General features: G+C 36.9%; 1 protein-coding gene across 5 annotated transcripts in view; it reads right to left on the reverse strand.

Moving 5' to 3' along the window:
- Positions 1 to 22,963, reverse strand: part of LOC109075773 (dystrobrevin beta-like) — a 38,978-nt gene extending 16,015 nt beyond the window's left edge. For 2 of the 5 annotated variants that reach the window (XM_042774281.1, XM_042774283.1), the window contains exons 1-10: positions 22,552 to 22,956; positions 19,802 to 19,854; positions 19,485 to 19,552; positions 14,354 to 14,434; positions 13,953 to 14,166; positions 12,332 to 12,417; positions 10,539 to 10,693; positions 10,313 to 10,418; positions 10,024 to 10,190; positions 8,639 to 8,763 (exon numbers count right to left, since the gene is read on the reverse strand). In XM_042774281.1, coding sequence (XP_042630215.1) covers positions 8,639 to 8,763; positions 10,024 to 10,190; positions 10,313 to 10,418; positions 10,539 to 10,693; positions 12,332 to 12,417; positions 13,953 to 14,166; positions 14,354 to 14,434; positions 19,485 to 19,551 — 1,001 coding nt within the window. In that variant the 5' untranslated portion in view covers position 19,552; positions 19,802 to 19,854; positions 22,552 to 22,956. Of the gene's footprint in view, positions 1 to 8,638; positions 8,764 to 10,023; positions 10,191 to 10,312; positions 10,419 to 10,538; positions 10,694 to 12,331; positions 12,418 to 13,952; positions 14,167 to 14,353; positions 14,435 to 19,484; positions 19,553 to 19,801; positions 19,855 to 22,551 lie in introns of all 5 variants that reach the window. The other 3 variants (XM_042774284.1, XM_042774282.1, XM_042774280.1) reach the window with 3 other exon arrangements.

Consider the following 22,963-nt stretch of genomic DNA (forward strand, 5'->3'; position numbering starts at 1 on the left):
AATCACATCATACAAATTCATATGAAATCCACATATTAAAAACTTTATTAAGTACATTTTACAAGAAAATACTTTTTCATTCTTTCTAATTTAAAATTTTTTGTTTAATTCATTGTCTTACTTGCAGTATTTGATATTTCTAAGTGAAAACTGTTTCTATACCAAATTTTTTTTGGTCTAGTTCATGTGTATTTTTAAGCATCCTGTTTAATACATTTCCATAATTGTTCTAGTTATTTATGATTAATGAATAGGAATCCTAAATTTAGAGTTCAGCACATCTTTAAAAATCTATCTTAACAATTAAAATTTCCTTAACTTTTCAGTGATTTTTAGTCTGAAAATCATAATTTTAAAACTCCCCTATATTCCCAGGTTTTCTCTGGGTACCCTGCTCATATCAGAGGCATTTGTCTACTGCAATACAATCTCTTCAAATGAAAGGAAACATCCAAAGAATGTTGTTTCTTAGTTCAGTCGCTCGGAGGTTCGGCGCATTTGCATTACTGGGACGTCCTAATGTTAATGTTCCCTGAGGCTGTTAGCATCATGTCACACGACTCGTGAAACATCGTTATATTGCAATCCGAGCAGCTGAGCTGTGGCATCCTTCTGAGACCTTAAAGCAAATAATAACCAGCATCGAGCAAAGCGATCCAACACATGGCAAGAAAATCCCCAACAGCATGTTAGACCTTTACTATAACTGCATGTTAAAACCACAAAAGACTCATTTGCTATTAATAAAGCACTTCTGTTCTATGCAATTACTCACTCACCTCCTGCAGGGCAAAGAGTTGCCGTCTGTCAAGCGGTGAGACCTAAGCGGTGACCGCTCTGTCCAGCTGCCTGTCCTGCTCTGTGCTCAACTGAAGGAGCATCTCAATGCACAACACTGCTGCTGTCTCCAAGGAAACCTGACAGTCACGTGACACTGTGACGATCCAGACACACTCTTACTCTCTCCTCTTCCCTCTCTCTCTCTCTCTCTTCCAGCCTCCCGGCTCCTCAGTTTAGATGCACGTACAGTACTTTCAGCCACTCAGAAATAGATGCAATATTCTTCCCTAAGAACATTTAAATTTCTCCAATCTGTTTCCAGCCACCCACATTAGTCATAATCCAGAGCAAACAATCCCCTTTTCCAGCAGAGCTTCATTTACAACACAATTACTATACACAATGCAGCCTACACAGAAACAATAGTCTAATACTTAAAGTGCAAATCTACATATTTTCAAAATTGACCAGATGGCAGTCTGAACTAGCTTTGCATAATTAGGCTGATTTAGATACCTATAAGACATGTTTCATACAGCCAATTCCATATATTTTTCAAGCCCTTCACAAAGCCAATCACAAAGTTTTGAAAGAGCTGATGCAGTTACTCCATGCCGTTTAGATGTAAACCTGTGTGTCAAAAATAAAAAGCAATTATCTATATTGTGAAAAGAAATGTCAGTAAAATAGACAGATGCCAACTGTTTAAAGGTCATTTACGGCAAATGACATTTTGGCACTGATGTGTGAATGGAAGCAATATGGATACAGTATTGCGGAAAGCCATTGTGAGTGTGAATAGAATAGAATAATATTTACTAAATATAATGGGTTTCATTTGTGAGAAAGGCTGGTAGTAATTATCTTGAAATTTTTGTTGAGGAGGTTTGTTGTTTGTAGGGATGAATTTAGAGTTGTCAGAGCGAGTTGGGTTTGTTCACAGAGATAAAAAAAAAAAAAAACTATTACAATAAACATAGAATTAACTTATTTCACGTTCATTTAATGAACTATACATAATTTATATATCTAACATTAATACCGAGTTAAAAAAAAAAAAGATTCAATCTGAACTTCAAAGTGAATATTTTAAATAATAATTTATAATAATATTTTAATGATATATATTAATTTGGCTTGATTTTAGTGAAAGGTCAAAATCAAATTAAAATCTAATTAAAAGTCCATTTCAATAAAAATAAATATTTTTATAATACAACTCAAATATTTCTCACACAGTGTAAATAGTTCTTTATGCATGAAAATCTAAAACTTTAGGTTCACTGTAAAAAAGAAAAAAAAAGAAAATGTTGAAAATAAAGATTATTGGAGTATGTTTTGCAAGAAAATATTATTTCAGTCTTTCCACTTCAAAATTTCACAATTGATGTGTTACTTGCCATTTCTTTGTATTTTTTCTTTATTTATTTTTTATTTACCATCAGTTTCTGAGTGAAAACTGTTTCTTCACCAATCTTTTGTTTTTTGGCAGTGTAGGGGAAGTAGTATTTTGTAAAAAAAAACAACAACATATTTTGGGGGTCCTTGGCATCAAAAAGATGGGAGGGGGCTTACACCCTTACATTGTCAGCACACTAAAATCACTCTGCAAGCTTCTTTAAAAAGACAAAACATAAAAAATCTACTAAATTAAACTAATCAACCATTTAAATCAGTCAGTTATCGGACAACTAGTCAACCCTGACCCATCCTTCAAAGGCACAGTCACTAAAGAGGGTTGTATACTGCAATCCTCCATGCTAGATTTATGGGATAAGATGGGATAGTATGGGAAACACTGATGCTTTTTTAATTAGATGTATCTCTCCAATTAATGTGCATATGGTTCAGTAAGAACATAAAAATATACCCCACTGGTAACAGGTGCCACCTCATCACTCCCATCACTCTCAGTCACCGGATCCGGATCCTTCAGCTCTAAATTGAACCTCAAATTCTACATCTTAGCTAATCTCCAACCACTCAAATTCGTCAAGCAGATCAAACCCGGATGAAACCGTCTCCTAAACTCTGATTAGCAAATTTCTCTAGATTCAAAGCCGGAGACTGACAAGTCTTAGATGTCAGACGTGCTACAAATGTAGATTTATTCATCCTGATGTTCTGCCCTCAGCAGAGAGGAAGGCAAAAAGCAAGCTCTCATCTTTTTTATGAGGTCAAATGAATTACATCAAGGGCGGTTCACAGGCACTCTTCTCCTCTGGTTAATTACAGTGAAGTGAGTACTTTCACAGAGCCCGAGCTGGAGAAATATGGAGCATCTAATATCCCGTCAATGCATGTCCTGCCTTGCAGCCGGTCTATGCCTCTGGTTCTGGGCCCACGCTGCACATCTGCAGTCAAACATCAGTGTTATATGACCTTGGCTGTTCAAAACAATCACTGTCTATTTCAGCTACATTATATTAATTCATACTTATTAAGCAAAAAGAAAGAGGAATGGCATATGCAGATTTGGTAAACAAGTTTCTAATTAAATAAACATGATATCAAAATCGACCTTATTGACTTTTTATATCCTTGGTTTTATTTTTCATTTAAGGTTTAATAAATATTAGTATATTTCATTTTTCATTTTTCAAATTGTATTTTTTAAAACCATAGTTGAAACAGGAACAATTGCATTTGGGTCAGTGACATCTTAATAAATTATATAAAATAAAAAAAATACACAAATATTTTTCAAACTAATATCACAAATTAATAATTCATAATAATATCAATTCATGTTTGAGTTTTCCCCACATATTAACTTACATCATTTTACATATTAATAATATTTTTCACATATTATTAATACAAAATCAAGAATAAATAAAGACTACGCCACACTACTTTTTAGAATAATTATTTTCTCTTAATTATGATTTTTGGAATGTTTTTTTTATCTTCCGAATTGTTTTTTGGGGTATGTTGTTTTTTTCTTGTTTAATTATTTTTGTTGTATGTTTTTTACATGTAATTGTTTGTGAAATTTTGTTATTTATTTATGAATGTTGTTTGTTTCTATTATTTTTTTTTTTTTGTTTTTTTTTTTTTGGTGGCAAAAGTATTATAATTATTTTTTTTAATGAAATGAAGAACATTTTCATCATAGAAGAGGTGTAATCAAGTAATTTTATGCATGAATTGTATTTTTGAATGAATTAATAGATCTTTTGTGGGTTAGTCATTGACCTATTTAATTAACATACATGCAACGCACAAACATTCTGTCAGCGGTTCAAGAAACGATATGCTTTGCGCCATTTTGTTTCATTCATATCCACTGCAAATTAGTCACAGACATCTGTCCCTGCCTATGGTTCAGCATGTGCTAAAGAACTCCATCTGTCAAACAGGAGAAGATCTGAAAGACATGCCATCAGCTGTCAGAAAAACAACATTCTTGCAATTCATCATAGAAATCCATCTCACTTAAAACAACAACAACAACACTGTCCAGAGGGTTCCTATGTCTGTCTGATTCCCAGGACCGAGCAGACATGATTTTCCTTTTCTCTGACTCTGCCATGACCAATCAGAACGAGGCGGCCTGCAGCTTGTGACTGTGGGATGTGGAGGATAATGTTGATGGATGTCACCTTGAGGTCAAAGCCAACAGGAACACTATGCTGACCAATTGTGAGAGGCAGTAACAGGCAGTCAGACATGTTTACGCAGATCTGCCAGCTACCCAAAGAGCAAGAGATGATCATGACGGGTCAGACCTCTAATAATGAGGATCCTGATTTGTATTATTTTCTATTCCTAACCAAAACCAGTGTAGCTGATGTCATGTATCACATCAATCCAGTATCAAATAATAGAAATCATGAGATTATAAATAAACAAGTAAAATCTACCAGGCTGATGAGATACTATTCAGGATTAGGAATCATAAATAAATAAATACATAAAGTGTGATTAATAATAATATTCAACCCAGGCCCATTTGAAATACGTGATTATGGCGACATCTCTGCAAAATGATATTACTTTGCTTCTTGCAAATTTTGCGACACTTTCAAGGTGAAATCCAGTTCAGTTAGTGGTGCTAAAAGCCTGTTCAGTTTTATCTGGGTGAAATTTAGTTGTGTTATTGGTTTTAGTTGGTTGTTCTGTTTTATTTTTTGCAGTGAGTTTAGTTTGAGTGGCGTTAAATAAGGCTAATGCTTGCACCACCTCTACCCTAAACATAACCGATAGTGTTAACAAAAGCAAACATGAGTTAAAAATGCATTTGCTGAAGAAACAATCCCTATTTATCTTGCTTTAAGCCTTTGCTCTCTTTTTTTAGTAACTTGTGACTCTGCATAGCAGGTGCAGTGCTGTACCAGGTGCGCTACCGAGCACATTTACTACGTCATATGGAGCTGGTCATGTGATGCAAATGTCCAAATTTATTTAGTTTACAAATCATGCACTATGGTAAAAGTGTTTTGAAGACAACATAGTATTTTGAAAGGAGCCACTTGTCTTTATTAATCAATTATCTACCCCCTTTATTCATTATTTCTATGAAAAGGAATAAAAGTTCCTGCCTCTAGAGTACATTTCAGCTAGAAACTGCAGTGAATTGTATGTATAAGTAGATTTTCTGTAAAAATTATTAGCAAGTACAACGTATAATAAAATATGACAACACTGAAGAGATTTATCACAGCAGATCCACTTCCTTTAATACTCAATATAAGAATGCATAAATCTCTGTCTGAGCTGAGGGAGACGCTCAATGAAACAGACCATAATATCTGTTAGAGTCCATAAAAGTGGCATTGTTACATTCCACAATCATAGTAAACAGCAAACGCTGGAGGCTTGAGATTGATTTAGCACTAAAGAGATGGAGTGGCCCACAGCTACCTCAAACTACATTTAGATAAGTTGAGAGGACAATGTGTGACAGAAGGGGAGCAATCAAACAGCAGAGTATTTAGAGTGCATGTTTAATCTCAGAATGAACCTCTTTCTTACTTTTTAATACACATTAATGCTCTTATGTAAATTATTTATCTGTGCATATTAAAAGGGAAAAATGTATGTCTTTGTAGTCTTTTATTTAAATGATTTTCCTTGTCACTTATATAATTTTCTCATTTAAATCCTGATTGATTCTGAAATATGTCATTTTACAGAAGTTAAATGGGTTGTGAATGCCATTTCATGTCTTTAAATGTGTGAAAATATGATTTGGATTGTAATCAAGGTCTGATATTCATCTATTCTATTCCAACCCTTTCATAATTGTTGTGTGGCCAATTAAAGGAAGCGTTACGAAAATCACTTTCTCTCTTTATCCATAAATAGGAAGCGTTATTTGAAAATAAATTTCGTTCACACAAAGACTATTTGAAGCTGATGCTATTCGAGTGGTACAAAGGGATATTTCAAGAGCAGTTTTAATTGCTTAGCAATCTGAATTTGGGAACTAAAAATAGACGACGCTGGCAGCTGAACACGAGCTGGCAAATGTGCCCTCCGGTCACAGTGAGCTCAGAGGCAATTTCATCATTAAGTCTGAATCTATTCTAGACTGTAAAATTTACACACTCTTTCATAAGATCTATTACTTCATCATCAATTTATACACACAATTTCATTTAGAATTAAATTTACAACAGATCTAAGAAAACATATTTAAATACATATTTGACCTAAAATATGTCTCAAGGGATCTCACATTTTGTATGGATGCACGTTTGAAAACAAATGGACTTGAATACGGATGTTGAATACAAACCACAAAATCTGCATGTACTCATAAACCAACATTTAAAAGCATATATTTACACTTGGTAACTTAAAGATATTGAGAAAATATCTTTGTCAAAACAAAAATAAATAAATGCTATAGATTATGCCAATAATATAGGAATAAATAATATATATATATATATATATATATTTAGCATTAATATTTTTACTTTATATATATATAAAGTAAATATAAAATCTAGACTAGTTTTCCACAGTAAGTAAATACAACTAGAAATCAAAAAACTTGCATGATTCTACATCCAAGCCACTAGGTGTCAGTATAAAGTCCAAGATCTTTGTTTATTAAGCAGAAATTAATTATTACAATTTTAATGTTTATAGTTGACTCTATAGACCACATGTTGCATCATTCACAACACATTTATTTTTGTAATGTGGCATAATGAGTGAAACAGGAAAAAATTGCATATTGTACTGCATTTTATCCATCAGAAATTGACTGAATTGTAAAAATACGCATTTTATATTAGGAACGGTGATTGGACTGCATTTTATCCATCAGAAATTGAGTAAGAGGTATTCATGACATCTGTAAAAAAGTAAAGTCATTTCAGAGCAGACCAGTTATGTGTATTAAGAAAGTAATACATTTTGGTATTCATTAAGGGGACTCAAAATAAAGAATAGTCCAAAAATATGTTTAGTTGTTTTGTTGGCAGTCATCCACCATACTTCTCTACAGACAGAAAGGGTCAAAGGGAATATCTGAGAGAAACATTTGGTTTAAAAAGCTTGTATATCTCTATAAAGATACAGAGCGGGATTCTCAAGGGGATGTGCCTCAGGTACTATCAGCGACCTCCATTAAATTTAAAACTCCATCAGTTTTAGTGCAGCTATTCTCTGCCAGCTCAGAAATGCCACTGGAGCATGACTGTGCACTTCAGCTATTATTTTAGTCCCCACAGGAGACCGTCTGCCTGCATGGGATCTAAGGACCAGTAAATCTTATTTTTTTTATATCACACATTTTCACTTTATAAACAGCACCATGCACTTTGTTGTGACTGCTGTGATGTCTTCCTCAAGGTCAGATTTTAATGCTGATCATCAATGCACAGAATGAAAATTATTAAATGCATGTAAAATAAAATATTACTTTGTTTGTTTTTTTAACTGCAGCTTTTAATTGTTTAATATTATTATTTCCTTTTCTGTAACTTTTGTTCATTATTATGTGTGTAATTTTTATTTATTTTTTAATGTTTGGTCATTTTGCACATTTTCATTGATTAAAATTATATGTCATTTTGCACATTTTCATTGATTAAAATTATATGTCACGATTAATTAGATAAAAATTAATGAATTTAACAAAATATTGAAACTACATTTTTATCAGAAGACAAAAACTATGACTAAATAAATTATCACAGTCTGAAACAATATGAATGCTAATTTTCCTCACCCACAGTTCAAACACTATAAGCATGATATTATAAAATCATGTGATTGTTATCCGAGCTGTTAATACTTGATATGACTCATAATCAAATAACGCTGGAACTTTATCAGCAAAATAAATGAACACAGTAAATCTGCTACACTTTCCCTCCAGTGGAGGGCACATATGTTCAGCATTTTTATGGTCTTCATCAATCCTCAAGTTCATGTGTCAGTTAATAAAAGTACTTAGGGCCTGTTCCTTAGAGCGAAGGTCTGGCAAGATTGATTCAGCTCCCCGATATTTATAATTCAGTAAACGAGAAAACTGTACCCATATATTTTTACACACAATATCTTTCTTCTTGGCATTTTCTAATTACATTTCTTTCCCATGACAGATCTGCAGATCAATATTCACTCTCGCTATAGAAATAAGAAACAAATACTGTGGAATTTCAGACAAGAGGACGTGATTACAATTATAACCTCACTGTTATATAAATTTAAAATGTTCAGTAACACTTAAAAGCCGTAAGACCCATCTGGATCAACTTTGCGTTTTTTTTTTTCATACAGTAGTTTAGCAAAGTTACTCAGAAATGCATTGAATGAATGGTTTGAGATGTATATGTTGTACAGAGCTGAGATAGCAGAGAGAAATGCGATTGGATAAGCACTTCAGAGAACTTACGTATTGTGTGCGAGGTCCTGAGGTCTTTCTGCTGCCTCTGGAAACACAGGGTGAGGCGGCTCTCCGATCGGCATGCAGCCCAGAGACTTACTGATAGCATGACTGAGCTTCTTTGCTGGAGACCTGTAAAATGAGTGAAAAAAAATCCTGCAAAGTTAAAAATAAATACTAAATACATCCCCAAAATACCTTATAATGTACTTAACTTATAAAATCAGATATAATTCAAATATATGCAGTTTTGTGGCATAAAGGGGGAATTAATGCAGATTTGATCTGTACACAAAAAGCCGGAGGCTTACTTTACATGTGAAGCTAGAACATGTTATATAATTTAATGTAGAGATATATATGTGATATGTTTCAAGTTAATGAAAATTTTTCTTTGATTCAGCAAAATCCTTGCTCTGTGGTTAGAAAAAAATACTGAGGTGGTAAGAATGAGGGGAAAAATTGGATTTGGGAGGCAGTGAGAATAGTTGAATAGTGACTGAGCTTTGGAACAACGCTTGAGTATTAAAAAATGTATAAAATATAACTCACTTACTAAAAAACATGAACCCCCTGAAATCCTGAATTAGAGAAGAATGGCAGAAGAATAACAGGAAACAAAATACTTGCTGCCCATCCATTCCTCACCCAAGGCCAAACTATTTTGCTATAAAAATGTGCACTACTGTTCAAAAGTTCTGAGAATTAATTACCTTTTTTTTTATTTTTAGCAAGGATAAATCAAATTGATTAAGTGACAGTAAAGACATTTTTATAATTTATATTTCAAATAAATTCTGTTCTTTTTAACTTTATATTTATCAAAGGATCCTGTTAAAAGGTATTTCAGTTTTTACACAAATTTTAAGCTACATAATTTATAATATAAAAAATAGTTATTTAGAATTGTAATAATATTTTACATTACATTGTTTCATATTTCATTAAATACAGTATTCTTCAGTAGACTTCATTACTGTATAAAAAAATGACAAATTCTTACCCCTAATATTTCTACCAGGTACAATTATAGCACAGTGTGTCCAGAAATTTTGGTTTTGGAAAAGAATTTCATTTTAATGCAGAACTATGTCGAACCTTAGCCTGCATAATTGAGATCTGTTGTGATTAATGATTTAAACTTGGACTGTTCCTCTAACAAAGCCATTGAACACACTGAATATAACATATTGATACACGTTATTTTTTTCCTTTGTCATTTTAGAGCATTTTAAATCACCATCCACTTTCATTATAAGCTAAAGTACAGCTTGGATATTCTGCATAACATCTCCTTTTGTGTTTCTTGGAAGAAAGAAAATAATACAGGTTTGAAATGAGAGTGAGTAAATGAAGGCTGAATTTCCATTTTTGGGTGAACTAACGTTACATACCCATGAGGAGTGCTCCTTCATCTGGTGCTGGTTGCTATGGGGGCCGCTGGCATGACCACGCCAGAAGCAGCTCTGACAAAGCTGGTAGCCATGGCACTGCTGGCAGCGGTAGCGGAAACCCATCATGCTCTCACTCCGGCAATACGAACATTCCACTGGATGGAAGACTGTGGGATACCAGCACAAAGGGTTTCAGGCAGCCGCAAACCTTGTTTTAACTGAGCCATATTTTGTGAGTGAGGTGTCCAGACGCAGCGGGCGTTGGGAACAATCCAGTTGCACCACGTACCATTCTCTACATTAGCGAGTCGGTGCATGAGAGGTAGCCATACGAGATACTGCGGGGGTGGATCTGCCATCAACACATCCAAAAACGTATTCAGCAAGATCTTCCTGGCAAAGCACAGATAAGACGCTCTTAGTGAAAGCCTCTAAGACTCTGAGACAGGTTGAATGAGATCCTGATCATTTTTAAGGGAGTCTCGCTGTTATCTGAAACAGATTAGTGTACTCACCTGCTGAGGGAAGCATGTTCTCACAGAGTGCTCGGTGTAGCCAAATGATGGCCCCTCGAACACTGCCGTGGGGAGCTTCAACACTTCCCTCAGGAACTGGTCAAACTTGGCAAAGACCATCACTCCATTCGAGTCTGATATCTGGGAAAATATATCTGAAAGAGATATAAGTGATTTTGAGTTACTGTATGTCGTGTCATGGATAAATATTTAAGAATAAAGACTTCAGAGTGAATCCTTAATTTACATTTTATTTATAATGCATGAGGATATCTAATAATTATCATTAATCATAATTAATCATCAGATAAAGAATGATAAAAGGATGCTTATTGTTGTGGATCAATGAAAGAAATTAAAAACTTGCACCAAAAAAATAAAAAAAATAAATGGAAAACCTTTTCTGGGTAAAATACATTATTTCCCAAAAAATCCAAGCTAATGTGATGAATTAACTTGATTTGTGTAATTTCGTCAAACAACACACAACATTCTAACCAGAACTGTCTATACGGCTAAATTACACTTGTGGGATGAAAATAAATCTTTATTATTATTATTATTATCAGTGCTGAGATGTCTTTTAATAACTTCAAGGAGTATTCAGACAAGATTTTAAATTGGAATGTAATTTTGAGTTCAGTACACATTATGTACAGAAGGGGGAGCCAAACTCTCAGTGAAATTTTTTGGCTTAAAAGCCTTTTTGTATATTAGTTTAAAATAAATAATATGTATAATATATAACATTGTATGAGCTTACAGTCTTTTAAAAATTTAATAATGGTGACAATTTAACAAAAAGAAGAGCAGGGCTGCAAACTTTTGGGCTCAACTTGGAGTAAAAAAAACCACAGTGGGTTTGGGGGGGGGGGGGGGGTTGGTGGATTATTTGGGTCTTTATTAAAAAAATAAAAATAAAATAATATATATATATAGTGTGTGTGTGTGTGTGTGTGTGTGTGTGTGTGTAAAACACCTGTCAGCAACGTTTTGTCTGACATCTGGACATGTCTAGAAGTTAATGTCATGATGGTACTGCCTTTCTATCATAAAATTATGTAAAATAACTGTTGTAGTGCTGCAAAACTCTTAACTTTACCACAACAAGAATAGCAATGTACAGTGAGAGAACTGCAGGATTTAGTAGTCATTACTTTTGTAAATTATTTTTATATGAAAATTCAATTTTTTTTTATTAATCTGTTAGTGTGCGTTTATATTGCTTAATGACCATCTATTTTTCTCCCATTCGATAATGAATCTTGCATTTATGTGAGGGATGAGGGATTTATGTTACTCCCAAAAGTTTGCTGCTTGTGCAGGGTATATATATGGCCCTTATTTTATTCAAATTCTGAACAGATTATAATTAGTCTAGAAAGTGTGCAATCACAGGTGTTCAAGAATCAACAGATCTGTCTGTGATTGGCTACATTGCTCAATGCTACAAAAACACGTAGTAAATAGAAACTTTTGACGTTCTCAAACACAAATACACACTGGAGCATTTACAAATCTGTTTTGCCAATATCCTATTATTACATTTTCAACTTAGGGTGCTTTTCACTGCTCGAGAAAATGGACGTGTGGCGTGAAAGTGTGTGAAAAGTGTCAATTGAGTGAGTCTTACGCTGAATGCGTGAGAGTTGGGAGCCCTGGAAGAGTTCAAAATGACTAATCATAACAGTTAAGCATTATAAAGCATATGAACCCCTCTTTATGACAGAAAATATCCATTGCATCTTTGTGAAATCACTGCTGAATAGCTGTATAACAGGCATGATACTCACAACGTAATTTGTCCAGTATTTTACCACCACACATCGTAGCTAGCATTGCCTTCATAGCAAACACTGTGAGTTTCCCATGGCCTTCACTGAAACACAAACAACACATTATCAGAAGACGTTTTATTACAGCAATCCTAAGCCTTAAGATTCTTTAAATTACATTTACTGTTTGGTCTACAGCAAATTTCGTACTATTATAGCCAATCTTTTGGAAATATGTGGGTAAACAGAACATGTTTGACTATTGATCGTGTTAGAAGGCCCAAAGCCAAACTCATTATTAGTATTTTTCTCTGTTTTTTGGGAGAGTTTTGGTAAGCTCAGTGTTGGAAAGTAGCCTAACAAAATTTGTTCAAAAACAACTCACCAATTAATTTTATTCATTCAGGTCAGGTCCTCTTTTTGCGTTTTTTTTTTTTTTTTTTTTATTTTTAAAGGTTTTTTTTTTTTTTTTTTTTTTTTTTTTTTTTAAATAGGATTGAGTGAGTGAGTGAGTGAGTGAGTGAGTGAGTGAGTGAAGTGACATACAGCCAAGTATGGTGACCCATACTCAGAATTCGTGCTCTGCATTTAACCCATTCAAAGTGAACACACACAGCAGTGAACACACATACACTGTGAACACACACCCGGAGCAGTGGGCAGTCATTTATGCTGCGGCGCCCGGGGAGCAGTTGGGCGTTCGGTGCCCGGGGTGCCAAAATACAATTGGGTAAACTGACAGCGGGCAGGTTTCACAAAAACCAAAACAGAGAATGACATTCCGGCCGGGAACGCACATTTTCAAAGGAGAATAACTGACTGTAGCATTGTTTTTCAGATAAACATGTTAACTTTTGGTGTGTTTACATCTGTTACAATGATTGCTTATCAGGATCACCTAAATGTTGGATTTTCAAAAGTATGTGAAGTTTGTTGCAGTAAACTTGCATGATGTTCTTTAATAAATGATTATTACCAAATATTTGTGGCCATGAATCAAGAATTTCTTCCTAAGACTGTGTAATGTGCTGCTCTGTAATTTGGAAAATCATGTAGAATTTTAATAATGTCCATTTATCAGTCATCTTATACTGCAAGTGACCAATCTGGAATGCTCCACGTAGGCAGCAACACTGATGCAAGAGGAAATTTGTGGAGAAAATAGTTAATTTTGATAATTTTATAGGCTATTTTTTGACAATTGACATTTATTTTTTTGTTCTTTTTATTTTTTCCGTTTCAGTGAGTTCGTCACAATGCACATTAGCAAAATTTTGGTGAAATCTTGCATGAAAACAGGTCCATTGTCTGTTTTAAATAGTGTAGCGATGTATGAGGCACAGCTCACACATTACTTCCAAACCAAGCAGCTTTCTGCTGGTCAGAGACAAAGTATCATGACAGTATCTAAGTAAGCAGCATAGTTAAGATGCCTATCTTTTGAAATTGGGAGTGTAATTACGATGACTTAAAGGCTGCCTCCTTTGGCAGCTCACAATGTTTTGGATCAAAGCCTATGTCTTCCAAACACTCACTCTTGGCACGATGCATATGACTCACAGTCCATCAGGTTTGCAGGGACATACTGCCACAAGGGACCCCCTGAGAGAAAAACAAATCTCCCTCACTAACAACACACCTGTCATAAGTGGCCACGATGAAGTTTAGCAGCAGGCCGATGGACTGCTCCACGTTTATCTGGTGGGTGGTGGGCAGCCGCTTGTTGAGCTGGTAGAAGATGGAGGACAAAATGGTCTCCAGGCGTGACACATTAATCTCTGCGTTGTGGTCTAACGTGCTTAGCCCATTGTCACGGAAAGCTTCGATCATGTTCCACACGTCCACTAGGTGAACTACGACAGGAAAAGTACACCAGTGAGATGATTAAAAATACAGAATGGATATGTTTTGTCATTTTTCCCATACTAGAACAAATTTACATGATATACAACCAAACTGACTTACTACAAATACCAAAATACTGTACACAAAATGCACCGAATGGTATTTTAAAATAAATAACATTGAAACAGGACTTACGGTTGCATCGTTTCTGAACAAATCGTAGCTTACATGCTGTCCTATACGTTGAGAGACGAATAACATCAAAGTTTTGTGCCCCTGGTGAAAATCACATGCATCAGTTTTGTTACTTTCACATTGGCAAGTTCCTTAAACCAATAGTTTACACCAAAATTCAAATTTTGTCATTATTTACTAGGGGTGGGAATCATTTGGCATCTAATTTCAATTCTGGGTATCACAATCTGATTCCAAAACAATTCTTGAATTTATTTGTGCAATTTTATTAAATTACTTATATTAACACTTTTCAAAATAACTAATTACAGATTAATAATAAATAAATGTGTCACATTTTTATTCCATTTCAAACAGCAAAAACTATGCCTCTGTAGAGCATTTGGAACAGAAAAACTGAAAAACTTGTGAGTGAAACCACACAATGTCAAGCAAAGCACATTTCTCACAGCGCATATCCTGAATCCAGAATCATTGAAGAGAAGATTATTTACCCATCTTCATGTTGTTCCAAACCTGTATTACTTTCTTTTTTAAATGGAACACAGAAATGTTGAAGAATATACTGGCTGCTCTTTTCCACATAATACACTCTTAAAAATAAAGGTTTTAAAAGGGGGGTTTCACAGCAATGCCATAAAAGAACTGTTCTTAAAAGAACCATTTTTTTCATAGTGTAAAGAACATTTTAAAAAGTTAGAGAACCTTTTCGTACTATAAAGAAGTTTCCATGTATGTTAAAGGTTCTTTGACAGAAGCATGTATGCCGATAAAGAACATTTATATTTAAGAATGTAGAGATCCAGGCTGTTGAGATCCAAAATGACAGCAATCCCCCACTAAAAAGGTACGGTCAAATTTAGTCACATTAGCAATTTTTTGGCAAAATTTTGTGGCCAAAAAATATCCATCATCAATTTCTTAGTTTAGCAACAGATAAAGCACAGCTAACACAGAAGTTTGTTTCTGTTTGTCAATTCATGTTACCAACTTGAACACAATCAAAATCAGCTTGGGGAACTTTTTCTCCGTCATGCAAAACTCCTGGTTCCCTTTCGAACGGTCTCTCGTTGCATTAACACGCAATGGGGAAAGTCCTGTTTACTCTGATACTTAAGCCTGATTTGAGCATGTTTTTGTAATGCATGAAAAAATGGTGCTTCAAATCGCCAAAAGGGATGAAGCCGACTGCTATGTCCGCCATTTCGTCAGAATTTTTCTCCTTCAGCAATGAAGGTCATCTCCCCGCTGGACTGTGAAGCAAGAAGCCGAACCAAGAAGCTCAACCTCCTGTTTGCTCCTGGCAGTGGAAGATCACTAGAAGCCACAGCCTTGTAGCCCAAGACTGGTTGCCCACTGAAGCTAAGCAGGCTTGAGCCTGGTCAGTACCAGGATGGGAGACCTGGGAAAACTAGGTTGCTGCTGGAAGAGGTGTTAGTGAGACCAGCAGGGGGTGCTCACCCTGTGGTCTGTGTCGGTCCTAATGCCCCAGTATAGTGACGGGGACACTATACTGTAAAAAGCACTGTCCTTCAGATGAGATGTTAAACCGAGGTCTTGACACTTCTCATAAAGAGTAGGGGTGTATCCCCCGTGTCCTGGGCAAATTCCCTCCACTGGCCCTTGTCAGTCATGGTCTCCTAATAATCCCCATCCACTAAATTGTCTCTCTCTCTTTCCTCTCCACCTATAGCTGGAGAGTGAACTGATTCGCATTCTCACCAGGCTGTGGAGAATCTTGGCTTAGAATGGTCGTCTCCTGAAGAACCTGCCCACGGCAGTTTAGACGAATGATGCCCACTGGGCTGTCGTCAACGAATCTCCCGCTAGAGTCCGGTGCCGTTTTTCTCGGAAGTTCACGATGAACTCACAGAGCCATGGCGTGCCCCTACTTGGTTCATGTCCACTTTTCTAATTCTGCCGCCCTCACCTCTGTTGAAGGTGCTGAAGTAAGAGGGAATGGCAAGCATCCCCCTAGAGAAGAGGCGGTCAGAAGTCGTTGCAGGTCATTCGCCACTTCCTGCCTAAGCACTCCAGTCCTGTAGAATGAGGTTACTCACTCCAGTTTGCTCGCAGGCCACCTCACTTCAGAGGCATTATTCAAATTTCAGTACAGGGCGGCAATGGTCACGTTCTCCAGTCTGAAGTGCAAACTCTGCTTGCAAAAGGAGCAGTGGAAATGGTTCCTCTAGCGAACAGCAAGTCAGGCTTTTACAGCTGCTACTTCCTCATGCGCTTATGTATCTCCCATTCATGATGCTGACTTGCAAGCAGATCCTCGTTCAAATATGCCCCGGGGACTGTTTTTTTTTTTTATCAGTGGATCTAAAAGACGCTCACTTTCACATCCAGATTGCCCCTCATAATGGACCGACTGTCTCTGGCTACACACTACGCACTTTACGAAGTGAACGGACGCGGCTCTTTCCCCTTTGAGACAGATGGGAATCCCCATTATGAATTACCTAGACCAGGGGTGTCAAACTCAATTCCTGGAGGGCCGGAGCCCTGCAGAGTTTTGTTCCAACCCATGCTCCAACACACATATCATGTAGCTTTCAAATAATCCTGAAGGACTTGATTATTTGGATCAGGTGTGTTAAATTATGGTTGAATCTAAACTATGCAGGGCTCCTGCCTGCCAGGAACTGAGTTTGACACCCCGACCTAGACGATTGGCAGACTTAGCCAGAACAGAACAAGAACTCATACCGTAGCTCACTGGTTGCTGCTGCTCAGCCACCTGGAGCCGCTTGGGCTAAAAATTAAATTAGCCAGGAGCTCTCTGTCTCCCAGCCAGTGAGTGGTCTTCCTGGGGACAGTTATCAATACGTGTATGAATTACGCTGGAATGCTTCCATAAAGTTAAGAAGTTCGCAGCGTCATTCAGACTCTGGACTTTATGTCCGAGAGATGTGAACCCTTGGAAAACCACTTGCCTATTTCAATCATCCTGTTGGGACTGACCTCCAGAAGGAAGTTGGTCATGACAGATGCCTCCAACTCGAGTTGGGGAGCTCTCTGCAAGGGAAGATGGCGTTCTGCTTCTGGTCAAACCTGGGGCAATGCTTACACATCAACTGCCTCGACATGATGACAGTTTTTCTAGCCCTAAAAAGGGGCACCATGTCCTGGTCCGTAGAGACAACATGACTTTGGTAGTCTTTATAAATCACCAAGGTAGTCTCAGGTCACACTCACTTCACAGGTGGGCTCAATTTCTATTTTTATGGGTACAGGCAAACTCCTCTCATTGAGAGCAGTTCAGTCCAGGGGCAATGTAGCTCCAGGAGAAAGGAGACTGCATCCCCTAATAGTACAAATGATCTGGTCTGTCTTCTGGAGGGCAAAGGTGGACCTCTTTGCCTCAGAAGACAACTTTCACTACCCAATTTACCTTTCGAAGCAGCAAGATGCTCTGGCCCACGAATGGCCCAGCGTTCACTTGTATACCTTCCACCTGGTTTCCCTGCTTCCTCAGGTCATCAGACGGGTCAGGGAAGTCAGATATTCAGTCCTCCTGGTGGCCCCACTCTGGAGGAATCAGACATGGCTCCCCGCGAGTGTGACTAATACCATTTTGGAGGCTAGAGTCCAGTCTACAAAACGCCTCTTCACCCTTAAATGGTCAGGCCTTTCTGAATGGTGTACAGCACGGAACGGGGACCCATCCTCTTGTGATGCATACCATGTGGTGATCTTTTTACAAGAGCTACTGGACAAAGGGTGCACCCTTTCCACATTTATAGTATATGTAACTGCCATCAAGGCAAATCATTCTCTCATGCCAAGCCTGTCATTCGGCAGAAACAACCTTGTTGTTAATTTTCTGAGGAGTGTTTGGAGATTGAATCTGCCTCATCCTCATACTGTGCCCTGACTTGGGACTTATCTATAGTCCACAGAGCCCTACGGGGCCCTCCCTTCAAGCCACTCCAGTCGGCACACTTGAAGCCCCTGTCACTTAAGACCACCCGCCTTTTGTTGGTTGTGGTCAAGCGAGTGAGTGACCTGCAGGCACTGTCAGTCTATGCTTCATGTCTGAGTTTGGGATTAATGATTGTAGAGTCGTCCTTCACTCTTCACTCCGTTCAGAGCACAAGTCATCATCCTTCTAGCTCTTCCAAATTCAGAGGATGAGCAGGATTGTTAGCTCAGACTTACAGGAGCCCTTAGTATGGGCTGGGTTTTAGAGCAGCTTTGTGCTGCACTTGCAGCACGGTGCGATTGGATGAATTCCCCAGAGCCTTTTAATGCAACGGTAGCGACCGCGACTGTTGGTGACGAAATGGCGTTCAGAGCCATCTTGTATAGCAATTGGCTACACCCCATTTGGCGCATTAAAGTGCCATTGGTCCATGCAGCTACACAAACGTGATCAAATCAGGCTTTAGTATCAGAGTAAACAGGAGTTTCCCCATAGCGTGTTAATGAAACATTCGTTTCATTATCTCAGAGAACCAAGGTTATGTAAGTAACTGGAGTGTTTCATAGATTCCTACTGAAATGACTGGATTTCAAAAAAAAAAGTAAAAAAAAAGGTGTACATCTGATGGGCAAAAAAAACCTCAGTGAGGGTACTCAACTATTTGTCTATATCTCAAAGTTTGTCTGATGAAGATCCATACGGCTCAAAATGTGGTGGTAACATGAAATAAAAAATTAAAATAATAAAATAAAATAAAATTAATTTTTTGCAATTTGCCAACCTTTCTTTTTTCTTAATGGTTGGATTTCGCCCACAAAAATTTCACAGAGAACCTGAAAAAATCACCTTCAAACTTTCATAAAAGCGGCCCATATAATTTTTCCACCATTTGTGTCCTACAAAATACAAATGTCATACAGGTTTGGAACGGCATGAGGATTATAAATTTTGGGTGAATTATCCCTTCAAAAATGTGTAATCTATGACAAACACAAAAATACTCTGAATATACAAAGCAACTGTGACATTTTATACTTCAGTTTTACTTGGACCATCAACCTGGTTCTACTGTTTTCTCAAAATCATTTTTGCCTTCCAACCATAGACAGTAGTTTGTGCCAGTCTGTTGCCCTGTGGCAGTGGAGGGTGAATAGAATTCGACAAGACCTCTGTGTATGTGTGTGGTCTCTGAAAGCAACTCACTCATCTCCATGAAGAGCTGTCTCTTCTCCACCATGGATTTGCTGCTTTTACTTCCTTCTTCAATCATTCTACACAACACAAAAAAGGTCCATTTAATACCACAGCTTAACCACAGCCTCATTACGAAGACACAACTTACAATAACAGCAAAAATAACTGAACTGAATTTGAATGTTTGCAAATATTTCAAAATAATTTGTAAAGAAATTTATATAGAAATTGCAACAGCAATACTAAACTTTTAGAACTCTCTTATACGATCGTTTGCAAGCTCATGGTGCATATCGTCAGTCCACAGGAAACTCCTTAAGACTCACCTGTCAGGTTGGCTGGGACTCAGATAAGGTGATGCAAAGAAACCAGGAAGCTCCTACATAAGAAAAACATTTTGATGTTGACATCTGGGGAAATACCCCTCCCCCCCAATCTGACCCACACACACATACAAAAATAAACCCTGGAATAAATCCCCCATTCACCAAAGGGCATTTGAGTTCTCTTGCTCTGTGCTAGTGCTGATTATGTATGACAATAGTGTCTGCACAGAGTGCATCCTGTAAACTAATGAAACAAGAGCCAGTAAGGAGCCACTTAATAGTGACAAGAGGAGAACAAGAGAGAGATGAGAAACGAGCCGCTAAGGAGTCACATGAAAGCAATGAAAGAAGAACAATGAATGTAATGAGTGTAAAAATATATACATAATACTGGATGCTATTGCAATGTGGATATTATAGTTATTACTGTTGTGTAATTGTAATTCTTAGATCATCACCATAAAACATAACAACAGCCGTCAGCTCATATTTACTTGCTGCTTCCATCAGTAGAAGGGATTTTAATAAATCCCAATAACTTGAATCTTTTTCATACCATCAGAATGCTAATAGCTGATAAAACCATCACAATAATCCAAAAGTAATCCATATGACTCCACTACATCAATTAATATATTGTGAAGTGAATATCTATGTGTAAGTAAGAAACAAATCTATCAAGGCATACTAATGTTAAACCATCACATAATCCATAATAATGCTTCTTCTAGTGACAAAGTCCATCCCCTGTTGTCCTCTCACATCAAAATCCACTGACCTATTTGTTTAGAACTGTTTGCACTTGAAAACAGTACTTGATCTGTGCATATTTCTCTCCTGATTCAGGTGAGACAACTTTGCGTCGATTACTTGTGGATTATTGTGATGTTTTCATCAGCTGTGTAAACTCTCACACATTTATTGCAGAGGATCCATTGGTGAGCATGTGATGTAATGCTAAATTTCTCCAATTCTGTTCCAATTAAGAAACAACTCATCTAGATTTTTGCATTGCCTGAGGGTGAGTATATTTTCAGCACATTTTCATTTTTGCGTGAGCTAGCTACTCCTTTAAATCATTCACTCAACAATTTGTTAATAAACAAGCTGTTTACAACCTAAACTTTTAAGACTTTTTATATACTTTTTTAGTGTATCTAATTTAGAAAAAGATTTGTAGAAAGAGTGAGACCTAAATGATAAAACGCAGATCTACTTTCCCAAAACTGCAGAGCATTACTGAAATCGAGGGACTGATTCAGTGACAGACTTTTTTCATACATTTTTTACCATAGGGATTTTAAAAAATAAAAAATAAAAAATTTAAGTGTTATAAGGATGAACCAAGCTAACTAGGTGAATCATAACATTACAAACTTTTACTGTACTTAGCGGCTTCAGTGAAGGAAAGAACTACAATTCCATAAAGCACTGCAAATGACAATCAAATTAAAAACAATGGTGAAATATAAAATGATTTGTTTAGAGTTGTTGATTATATCTATAGAAACAATATATTTTGAGCTTATTGCAAAGAATGCATATATTTTCAAATATTTAAGTATTTTAAAAGCACGGTGAAACTGTCTTGATTAAATAATTCCTAGTGTTTCATGGGAGAGGGCGTTCCCTGCAGGGACCCTTTGGTGCGATTTGATTCTCCAATTGGTGGAATTGGTGGGGTAATGTAGTTTTTCACCATGAACTCTGCTGTCAGACATTTATTTTAAAAATGAGCTGAAATAAACTGCACAGATGGCTTAATAAAATGCATATGCTATTGATTAACAATGCCGGAGTTCACTAAGATTTGCAAATTGTTGTTAAAAATCAATTTCCCAATGGAGAAAATGAGTAGTGAGTTTTACTAATAAAACCCACCTGTTGCACATCTAAATTAACTAGTTTTATTCAAGTCAAAAATGTTATTTCACATCACTGAATCAATACATTCATTTAGGCTATGTAAACAAAACTATATGTAATGGGTTGAATCAGGTAGATAGGTAAACAATTGCAGGTTTTTCAGTGTAATTCCTAATCTAGCGAACAGCTTGTTCAGATAAACTGGCGTATTTGTTTAGTAATGAACTGTTCTTCACAGGAAGCACTCAAATACTTTTGGACTGTAATGACAGGAAGGCAGCGGGACATTCAGTGAACCAAAAAATACGAGTCAGTGCCTGGAGATGAACAAGATTCGTTCACTTAAAAGATTCACTCAAAAGAACCGATTCGCTCACGAACGAAACGCCACTAGAAAGCATTATGTCATTCCTGACCGTTAAAGACACCGTTGACGTTATGACTTCTGGCTTCAAGTCGTTCCGTTCGTTTTGCTAATCTAATCGCATGTTGCAAGGACTACTATTAAGTGAATACATGGCCCACTAAGGCAGAAGTAACACACCGCACCTCTATAATGACTCGCGCTTTTGACGTGACTCAACGTGAGGATTTTTCACCAACCCACGGAAATACACACTGTACAAACACTCCCGTATATAAAATACTAATACTACACCCCCAATGCGTTAAAATGACATCGTCTAAGCTTAATGTATACGGCCATATTATCTTTATTTAACTCATATGTACCTGATGTGTTAAATAAATAAGATGCTATATGATCCACAAATACAGTTGCATCCGTAAGATGATATTCTGAGGACACGTTTAGCTGTGCGCCCTGTGCGTTTGTGTTTGTATGTGCATCTGAATGCGAAAGCATCATTAGCGGATGGTCTTACCAGCGGGATGAAATCACGCAGGTCGCGCGACCATCATCAGCATCTGATGAGAGCGATCAACGGTCTCGCGCTCGATTCCTGGCGTATCATCAGCATCTTCATCATAGCTCTCTTGCGTTTAATTTTCTTTTAATATAGACTGACAAATATTGACTCAATAATCCGCAGTTTGGTAGCGCTGCGCTCCCCCATCTTCGTATTTGTGCCGTGGTTAGCGTTCCGTTTGATTGGGTCTTGTAGGAACTGCAGTACAGGCTGCGAGAGCGCTTCTCTGAGCATCAGCCAACAGCAGAGGACAGCAGAGCACTCCTGCCTTTCCCATCACTGAGCAGCACTATTGCTCTCAGATGCACGATTATTACGAAGCCTTTAGCCGACTGTTAGTTTTATGTAATGCAGTGCAATATGCTTG

This window comes from Cyprinus carpio, chromosome A17 (genome assembly GCF_018340385.1).
Source record: "Cyprinus carpio isolate SPL01 chromosome A17, ASM1834038v1, whole genome shotgun sequence".
NCBI classification, from domain to species: Eukaryota; Metazoa; Chordata; class Actinopteri; order Cypriniformes; family Cyprinidae; genus Cyprinus; species Cyprinus carpio.